Source organism: Portunus trituberculatus, chromosome 42 (genome assembly GCF_017591435.1).
Source record: "Portunus trituberculatus isolate SZX2019 chromosome 42, ASM1759143v1, whole genome shotgun sequence".
NCBI classification, from domain to species: Eukaryota; Metazoa; Arthropoda; class Malacostraca; order Decapoda; family Portunidae; genus Portunus; species Portunus trituberculatus.
The window spans coordinates 27,606,369-27,616,368 of record NC_059296.1 but is presented as its reverse complement, the minus strand read 5'-3'; the positions used below and the strand labels follow the sequence as shown (position 1 = coordinate 27,616,368).

The 10,000-nt window shown below is 44.5% G+C and overlaps 2 protein-coding genes across 2 annotated transcripts in view; one reads left to right on the top strand and one right to left on the bottom strand.

Annotated features, from left to right (window-relative positions):
* The window catches only part of LOC123517525, a 12,341-nt gene extending 9,984 nt beyond the window's left edge, over positions 1-2,357 (top strand). The window contains exons 3-5 of the mRNA XM_045277668.1: positions 1-902; positions 1,351-1,571; positions 1,742-2,357. The exon at positions 1-902 is cut by the window's left edge and continues 341 nt beyond it. Coding sequence (XP_045133603.1) covers positions 1-902; positions 1,351-1,571; positions 1,742-1,962 — 1,344 coding nt within the window. The 3' untranslated portion in view covers positions 1,963-2,357. The remainder of the gene's footprint in view (positions 903-1,350; positions 1,572-1,741) is intronic.
* LOC123517526 (sodium/nucleoside cotransporter 2-like) overlaps positions 2,317-10,000 on the bottom strand; it is an 18,240-nt gene continuing 10,556 nt past the window's right edge. The window contains exons 5-14 of the mRNA XM_045277669.1: positions 9,578-9,658; positions 9,000-9,085; positions 7,110-7,263; positions 6,218-6,415; positions 5,509-5,670; positions 4,891-5,144; positions 4,214-4,388; positions 3,411-3,569; positions 2,961-3,141; positions 2,317-2,851 (exon numbers count right to left, since the gene is read on the bottom strand). Of these exons, the coding sequence (XP_045133604.1) occupies positions 2,751-2,851; positions 2,961-3,141; positions 3,411-3,569; positions 4,214-4,388; positions 4,891-5,144; positions 5,509-5,670; positions 6,218-6,415; positions 7,110-7,263; positions 9,000-9,085; positions 9,578-9,658 (1,551 nt within the window). The 3' untranslated portion in view covers positions 2,317-2,750. The remainder of the gene's footprint in view (positions 2,852-2,960; positions 3,142-3,410; positions 3,570-4,213; positions 4,389-4,890; positions 5,145-5,508; positions 5,671-6,217; positions 6,416-7,109; positions 7,264-8,999; positions 9,086-9,577; positions 9,659-10,000) is intronic.

Sequence of the window (10,000 nt, the reverse complement as noted above, 5' to 3'; positions counted from 1 at the left end):
ACGCTATGGTCACGGATGAAGAGGCATTACGTCAGCGTGGAAAGCGTCCAGGAAACTGAAGTGCAGCACCAGGTTTCCTTCCTAAGATCAGCTTCCATGTTGAACAGTGTCCCTAACCTGACGCTATACGCTCGCTCCTGGTCGGTGTCTGGTGGGCCAGCTTTCCCTGACAGCCGTCCTTCCTTCAACGTGGGTAGCAGATCTTCTCTGTCCAATAATTCCACCAGTAAGTGGTCTTTAACCAGACTGCCAATGTTTGCGGAGCATCCCACCGTGATGCGACTGTGTTCTGAAGACGAAAGTATCCAGAGATCTTCATCAGGACTCATGCATCATCATGGCGGCTCTCGTCGATCGTCTTTGCCTCGCATCCTGGCAGGAGTTGATCCCAGGTCCTCGCTGACGCGTCAGACATCCATTCGCACGGCACACAGCAGGATAATGGAATCTCTTCAGGAGCAGGACAAAGAAGACTCCGAGGGCATCCTGCAGTCACCTTCCCCGGATTGTGATGAAAAAGAAGAAATTGAACAAATGATAAAGGAAGGAAAAGACAATGAGAAGTTACAAATAAAGGAAGAAGAAGAACAAGAGAAGAAAGAGAATCTGGAAGAAGAGGTGAAGCCCAACTGCTGTTGGGAGTGTCTGCGAGGACTGTGCGACGCTTCTCTCTTCAGAGACGGGCAGTTCTGGGTGGTGGCGATATCCGTGTTCCTCGTGGCCTGTGGAACACCCTTTTCTCTCTTCTATCTGCCATCGTACGCCGACTCGATCTCCATCTCTTCCTCCGTCACCACCGGGATGCTGTCCATGTCATCCATCGTGGACCTGATGGGTCGCCTCAGCACCGGGGTCATCTCGGACCTCCATTTCTGTCAGCTGCACTACATCTATTTCATCAGGTGGGTCTGTCAGTCTGTCGGTCTATTGGTCTGTGGGTCTGTGGGTCTGCACGTCACAACTGCACAATGTATAGTTGGTCATTCTTTTAAACAGACGAATTTCGCACATCTTTCTAAAAAGTTTGCCATTGATTCTTACTTACTTGCTTTTCTGATTTAATATAACACACTTATTGCAAGGCTTCTTGGCAATGATCGCTATGATTTACTTTTTCTAGACTGAAATATGATACAAAAATTCAATAGGCAAAAAGGTTTGAATTTTTGTGACTAAAACATTATGATATGAATCTGAGTATCCTATAGGAAGGAATTCTTGTCTTTCTTCGTACCTTGTATTGAAATAATCAGCACAGCGAGAAACAGCAATCTCTCTCTCTCTCTCTCTCTCTCTCTCTCTCTCTCTCTCTCTCTCTCTCAATAATTCTTGCCTCTTGTGTCCCCGCAGCTCCCTGTCCGCGGGATCAGCGGTGCTTATTCTCCCGCACGTCACCGACACAGCGGCGCTCACTGGTGTCCTCTGTGTCTTCGGCTTCTTCGTCGGGTCCTGGTTCGTCACAATTCCCGCGATGCTCGCCGCGCACCACGGCGCCTCCAAGCTGGCCGCCTCGTATGGCATTGTCAGGCTCTTCAACGGCATCATGAACTTCATCTCCCCTCAAGCGACTGGTGAGTTGTCTTCAGGCTGTGTGATCGGTGGGTGGGGGGCGGTGAAGGAGTGGATGTCTGTTTGTCTGTTTGTCTGCTTTTGTTTCTCTGTTTTTCTCTGTCTGTCTCTCTGTTTGTCTGCGTCTGTCTGCATGGCTGCGCGGTGTCTAATCAGAGCTCCTCGTCCCCAGGCATGCTGTACGACACCACGCAGAGCTACAGGGCGGTGTACACGCTGATGGGCACGAGCATGGTGACGGGCTCCGTGCTGGTGCTTCTCTCGCCGCTCGTTCGCAGCAATAAGAACAATAACGCTAGCAACAACAATAACAATAACGACAATGATGGCAATGCTCCTGATGACAAAAATGGCACAACCAAGAAAAGTAACCCAGATGACAACGCTGTGTAGGTCTGGCAGGGGCAGTAACTGACTCTCTCTCTCTCTCTCCTGGACTGTGCCTCATTCACCTGCCTCAGGGAGTGATCGATGAACTGTGAGGTGAATTGTGAGGGACAGTGCAGCGTGGCGATGTGAAGGTGGTGGTGATATGGGAAAGGCGTAGAGGGAGTCAGTCTCCCTATGAGTGAGCAGGGTAGGATGTATATTGCATGTAAGTCACCCAGTCCACCCATCATATAAATAGAATATATCTATTTTCTTTTGTTACTATTAAGTTTTGCTAATCGTACAGAGAGATTTATGTATACCACTTATGACTATGGAAGGCTGTGTATTCAACTGTGTAGAGGAATTAATGTGAACTAAGATTTAAGGTTTTTTTATTAAAAAAATTATACATGTATCATTTGAGTATATATTAGCGAACCATTGCTTCCTGCTTACGCCACCTGTAACAGCTGCCGTGGGAGGCGTGGGGGAATGAATACCTGCGCCGTTTGCAGCATTTCTTCACGCTGGCGTCCATCAGCAAATCAATGAAGGGCTTCGGGTTCCACTGTGGGGTTGGAGTGCTCACCCTCCCGATCCTCAGCTTGCATCTGTCCTTTACTCATTCAGTTTGTTGGCGGACTGAATCATGAGACGACCTCGCTCTCAACAAACATTTTGCAATCCATATTACTACACTAAGAATTACGGGAAATACCTAATTACGAACAGTGTAAAGTGTACAGTAAAGAGTACAAATATATCAATTTAGGTACAGTCAATCAGTAGGGATGCCAGGGCGCGGCAAACTACGAGTAGTGCCCCACCGTCCCCCGCAGCGTGTCGAGGGAGTCCAGGTGTCGGTGGTAGAAGGCAGGCTCGGTGTTTTCCTCCACGGACAGCAGAGTGCCTGCGCCAGGGGACACATATCAGAACCTTCTGATCACACATAATGGCATCACATAATGACTTAAAAGTTGTATGAGGATTCCACTCAAGGAGCCTATAGGTAATCTTACCGGCAATGCTTGCAGTGAGGAAGCAGGCACAGCTGCCGGTGATCATGGCCCGCACCACTACCTTGGCCAGGTCACCGCGTCTAGAGGGTGCCATGGCCCCGAAGCCTCCCAGGTTGATACCAATAGAGCTGATGTTACTGAACCCACATAAGGCGTATGTCGCGATGATCTCTGCGCGTTTCTGAGAACAATAAAATTTTACGTAATGTAAGAACAAAAAAAAAAAAAAAAAAAAAAGGCTTCGAGTCAAGTAACTTTCAACACACACATACACACACACACACACATACACACACACACACACACACACACACACACACACACACACACACACACACACAACGTTGATTTTTTATTGAGACTCTTATGCAATAGTGCACAAAGTAGACAATAGAGTAAGGTACATTGGAAAACATATTAGATGTGTGTGAAGCGGGTGGAGGCACTCACGGAGAGCATCCCGGCTTCCCTCATGTCAGCCAGCTTGGAGTACGCCACGAACTCGTTAACAGTGATCTTGAGACCCACCAGCTCGCCCACCTCATCACACTTGTCCCACTCCACGCCCATCACCCACGCCAGCGGCATGAAAATTACGCCAAACAGACTCTGCCAAAGCAAATCATTGATAAACTTACCAAATATCCTCATGAGGTTTGTGCGAAAAGGGTTTCTTTGGTAATGAATGTGTTTCGCTTCAGTAATTAGTAAGATACCATCGCCTGTCCCAACAATTCACGGTATTTCTGTCCACTGTGTCCTCCACTACGTTTTTACTTTAGGATGTCCACTCACCTCAAAGCAATCAGTCAATTAACTAGTCGTAAAAGTGGGAGGGGGAAGACTTTCTCAGATTTCAGAGGTGATTGCAAGAATATACTCCAGCACTCGCCCGTCCCCAGCGCTACTCAAGCATGTATGTGCCCGGCGCCCTGTTTTGTCTTGTTTAGTCTACCTCGTCTTATGCATTGACACACACCGGTCAGGCAAACCCAATCCTTTGCTTTGTATTACAGCACTCACCCAGCACTGCGGACGCCCAGCTAAACCTTTGGTAAGTCTCTCACTGTTGCAGAAGAGCGGCCCACAGGAACGATTTACTATTACAATAGGCGAGTGTTGTAAGATTAATACTTTCACATCGGTAATCACAGTTTTCTTACAGGTGTCAGCAACAATATTAATAATAATTTGGTTAAGATTGTCAGGGTCATTGCATCATTACAGAGACTTTGGATCGTTCTAAAACTGACCTCAAGAGAACACGTCTCGTCCTCGTAACCAACCATCGTGCAGCTCCAGTCAAACACATGGTTAATCAACTCAATGAAGGCCATGAAAGCCACGAGGTTGGCGGCGATGTTGGCCACCAACGGGATGGCGTTGGTGACTCCCACCGTGGCGGCGTGCAGCATGTTGGCTTCTTTCCTGCACACAAACAAGGGAACTCTTTATGAGGTGAAAAGAACAGAAACACTGACTTAGAGTGACGTTGAGAAGAACATGTTAAGAAATAGTAATGGTGATAGGCCCTTGTTAGAGTGTCATACCCTGGACAGAGTGACAGAGGCACATCCTGGAGTGACAGAGGCACATACTAGAGTGACAGAGGCACATCCTAGAGTGACAGAGGCACATCCTAGAGTGACAGAGGCACATCCTAGAGTGACAGAGGCACATACTAGAGTGATAGAGGCACATCCTAGAGTGATAGAGGTACATACTATAGTGATAGAGGCACATACTAGAATGGTAGAGGCACATACTAGAATGATAGAGGTACATACTAGAGTGATAGAGGCACATACTAGAGTGACAGAAACACATCCTAGAGTGGTGGTGTGGTGAGAGGCACATCTAGAGTGGTGGTGACAAACACATCCTCCCTACAAGGCCAATGAGCGTTACCCATGAACACTCAGCACCTCACCCTCCCTCTATCTTGATGTTGCCGGCGTTGGTCTTGGACTCCTCAGTCTCAGGATAGAAGAGTTTGGACAGCGCCAGGGCCGCCGGGGCGTTCATGACAGAGGCGGAGATCAGGTGCACGGGATCCACGCCGAAGGAGATGTAGGCAGCGAGGACGGAGCCAGCGATGGTGGCGAACCCTCCTGTCAGGACGGCGTGGAGCTCAGACTTGGTCATGTCAGGGATGAAGGGCTTGATGAGCAGCGGCGCCTCCGTCTGCAGGATAAGGGATGGGAGGATATTTTGTGTTAATCAAGGATGGTTGTGAGTATTATCATTCTTATTGTTGTATTAGATTTTTCCTTCTCTCTTTCCTCCTTTCTGTCTGGCTTGCGTGTGTGTGTGTGTGTGTGTGTGTGTGTGTGTGTGTGTGTGTGTGTGTGTGTGTGTGTGTGTGTGTGTTTGCGCGCGTACGTGTGTTCGTGCATGCATGTGTGTATTCACCTCATAACTTTCACCCATCAGAATTCCCGTAAACCATAGGCAGGACTTGTACCTTCCTTCACCAGATCATCTAACACAGCAGGACGGACTGACAACTACTAAGAGGAACCAAGCTACAAAAGAACCAGGAACGTACCATGCCCAGGAAGATGTTGGCGGCGGCGTTGACACTCTCGCAGGCGGTGGTGCCGATGGTGACCTGCAGGAACCAACCCAGCTTCATCACTATCGTCTGCATCACGCCGTAGTAGTACAGGATTTGGATGCAGAAGCTGAAGAACAAGATCACCGGCAGCGTCTGTGGAGGAGGAGGAGGTGGAAGAGGTCTGTCACTATCCCGATGGCAACTGTAGCGCACAATAGCTTATGTTGAGATAGCGGTGACGGAAGGAAATGTGGCTCTATTTTCCACAATGATGCATTAGATGGTTGTATTATTGATTCAATTCGCTGCCTTATAACTTTCGCCACTATTTTTTTCTAGTTAAAAAAGAGAATGAAAAGATTAATTTGAAGAACACAAAAAAGAAAAAAAACGTGACTGATTAAAGAAACATATCCAAAAACGAATGAAACGCTTATGCATGACTAGCATCTCTTATGTTATATAATCACACACACACACACACACACACACACACACACACACACACACACACACACAAACAAAAGTATCTAGTTAAAATGACTAAATTAACGCTAAAATATATTCTTTGCAACAAATCTACACATGGAAATACTTATTAAGGTAAAACATGAATGATTTTCAAGATTCATCCCTTGTTAAAAAGTAAAATATAAAATTAATTGTACAAAACGAATGGTCAATGTAGAAGACAGAGCACCTGGAAAGCAAATATAGAAGGTTCGGAGGTGGCCAATTCCCCGAAGACGAAGGAAGAACCCGCGGTGGTGAAGGCAAGGAAGGTAGCAACCTTGTCTGACAAGCACTCAAACACCTCCCGCCCGAGTGGCCAGCGCAGGATGAGGAGCCCCAGCACGAACTGCAGCGACACTCCCCAGGCCACGTGTCGCCACCTTACCTGCCGCCAGAGGGAAGCTTTACCAGACACAGTGAGGCGGGACATGGAACCATATTCTGAATCACTCATGCTACCAACTCCACTACTTTCAACAGGCTTTTATTTGAAGTGACATGAATCTTTAAGGTACTTTTTTTTACAGTTCTAATGATAAATAGATAAAATTTTGAAATCATTAGCAGCAGAAAGACACTTGATAGTCCAGCAGGTCATCTCTATTGCCTTCCAAAATAGTCGTGATGAGAGAGAAGGCTGTTTCTAAATATGAGTCAAAAGTATGGGAATAGATATCAAGCTGTAATAGTTTATGGAAATAGTGTGCTAGAATCTTACCATAAAACCATAATAATTTAAGAAGATTAATTGCATTTCCATTAAAGCTTGATTGAACTGTGAAGGCAAAGAGAGCACCAAGTGTACAGCATATGAAGCGATTTACAGATCTTAGTTCAATACATGAATGAAGGTTGTTCTGTGGACCTCACGTCTCGGAAACTTATATTCAACTGGCATGCACTCATTAATAATTACTATGTGTGTTGGTTTCTACTAAGTTAGTCCCAGAATGTGATGACTTGCGAAGACGTAACGAGAAGAGGATAAGTTATTCTGCTTGCCTTTACCTAATCACTTCATATGACTAAAGCAGATGGTAGCAAAGGATGACATTAGTCCTCACATTCTGCTGCCTTACCTTGAGCGGGGCGGCGGAGAAGATGAACCCAAGGAGCAGCACGGACGCCACACCGCACAGGGACTGCAGGCGAATCATCTCACCCTGCACGTCCACCCCGATGAAGGTAAGAGCGCCCGCCACCAGCACCACAAAGGCAACCCACGGCACCCACCTGTTGCAGTAGGGTCGTCACCTATCACAACCTTCTCCGTGTGTGTGTGTGTGTGTGTGTGTGTGTCTTGGTGCAGGGTGCGTTTCAGCCTTAGCAACCGTACAAGTTTGTAAAGTGGATCTATATCAGACCGTGTTCCATTCACACGCAGACAACACCATAACGGGCAAGGGAGCTGCTGCCAACAAAGGATGAATGAAAAGTAATTTGCACCTCTTGACAGTATTCCGATGCATTTCAGCTCGCTGTCAATAGAAGATCATAAAAGTGTCTGCTCTTAAGGATGGAAATGGACCTGCTATATCTACTGACATTATATTCTTATGATATACAGTTTTCTGTCAATGGTGGAATATGAAGAGTCGTTCTATTTAATGGCGTAACTGCTTAGTCAGGTATATTGGTTCCGTGTCTTGGAAGGTACGTACGTATCATTAAGGATGTTCGAAACAAAGGTTTATCTTTTAGAAGCAATAGACCCGTAACTCACCCAAGTTCCTAATATCGAAAACATGTAATAAAATTTAACTACATATGAAATAAGAACACTTCAGTTTAGTGTTCAAGACAAATAATGAATCAGATAGTCAACTCTCTATTCATCCATCAATGCAGGCATCCTAACGATAGCACTGGAACGATTAGTATTGCTTGAATAACGTAACAAAATTTATTCTGTATAGTCATTTGTTTAGATAAGATAAGCTTTGTATGAAATTTTGCATCTGTTCAGGCTTAGTGTCTCCAGGACAAAGCATGGGTTGAGTGTTGTTTTTTCTTCCACCAATAGGAGCTCTCCACGGTGAAATAGTACTAGTAGGTGTGTTCGTGAGCTGGTTATAACTTAGGTGGTTCCCGTCGCATGAGTGGGCGTTCAGTCACTTCCTTCCTCTCTCTAAGGGATGTGGCATTATTAGTTTTAGTGTTAACGGTCTGGAGATGTGGTTCATGTCACTCCAAAAAAATTATGTGACTAAGAAGAAACGCTTAATGTTGCCAGTAATATGTAATAAAGTAATATGTACGTTTCTATCTAGTATATCTGTCTTTCTATCTGTAATACATCTTTCTATCTCTAATACATTTATTCATCGGCCTTTCTATGTATCTATTTACGAATCGTTGTTTATTTGAAATTTTCCTGAGTTCCTTAATATTTTTATATAATTTACCGCTAACCATTGAACTGCTGACGAATACGGCATTTATTGTATCATTTAAACAATCTTCAGTGATGTAACGAAGCTAAAGTAGAATTGTAAGTAACAACAAACATTCAACATCCGATCACCTTCAATCCATTTTCCTTCCTCATGAGTATTTGACAAATCTTATACAATATTGCTTTGAATTATTGCACAGTGCAGTAAAAGTGTTAGACAAGTGTTCGGTGACAGGCACAGCTGAGAAAGAACATTTTGGTAAGGTGGTGTCTGAATTATGCTTTAATCCCTTCAATACTAGGTCACATTTTTACCTGAGACTTGTGTACGATTAGACCATTTTATTGACATTGGGAAGGGTCTATGGAAGTCAGATGATTAATGGCCAGAGTCTTTACTATTTCAGCAGCCCACATGAGTTTCTGAATCTTTATAAATCACCAAATAGTAAGATGAATGAATGTGGAAACGCGTCATGGTACTGAAGGGGTAAAATCTGTATCAAATCATTTCTTTAAGAGTGAGGGGAAACCACAGCTATGCGAGGGTACAAAATCTCCATGAGTGACTTACCTAACTCGCACCAGGTTGTCCCCCAAGGCATTCAGCGGAACGATCAGCTTTTCGTGGAGAGTCTTCCCGAAAAATGCCTTGATGATCTGCAAGCACAGGCACGAATTGAATCACAAGTGCAAGAAGCGTAAAGTGTCAATAGGATCAAATATAAGTTATTCTCTTTATTTATGCTTCAGTTTGGGTTGTGAGATACTTTTATTTTTTTCTGTGTAAGAGGGAAGATCAAAGGCAAAAATAAAAAAAAAAAATTGTGATAAAAATAAAACTCATTGGGGTGTCGGTTCCCAAACAGGTTAAACATATAATAATTAGTTATCGAGATTAAACTCATAAACTGATTTTACTAAACAACTCATAGCTTTAAAAAGTCTTAACGTGTAGAAAATTGCAGGACAAACTCTAAAGATTCAAGAGATAGTTATATCCTGGAGGCTGCGACTGAGAAGGAAAGGGTTCACTTGATAATAGATTCCTAAATGTGGTAAAAAAACGAGAGATTGGAGGCACCGCGGCACCGAACCATAAGAAGCGTTCAGAGGAGAGCATAGCGGTATCGGTGCGTCTGATTCCCTCACCAGGTAGTAAAACATCATGATGAAGAGAATGCCCGTGATCACCACCAGCAGACCCTCCGCGTCACACCAGAAACTCGTCTCCTGCGAACACGAAAGTGATGTTTGAATGAAGCCGCCGTTATGACGTCAGCCATTTGTTGACTGGAAGAACAGCGCATAACGATGATAAAAGATAAAGACATGTACTCACTGTTACTGTAAATATGTGTACTCTGACACTGTAAAGATGAAAATACGAAGACAACAATGTATAGAATATCATTAAGAAATCAATCTTTTGCTTACTGAAATTGATGTAGGGAAAAAAAGTCCACGCCAAGAAATACTCATGCTACAGTGAGGAGGGCAAAATAATGTGGTTGAGATAGGATAATATGTTACAAAGGTTCAATAGTAACACAAGGAATCAAACATGAGTACAAA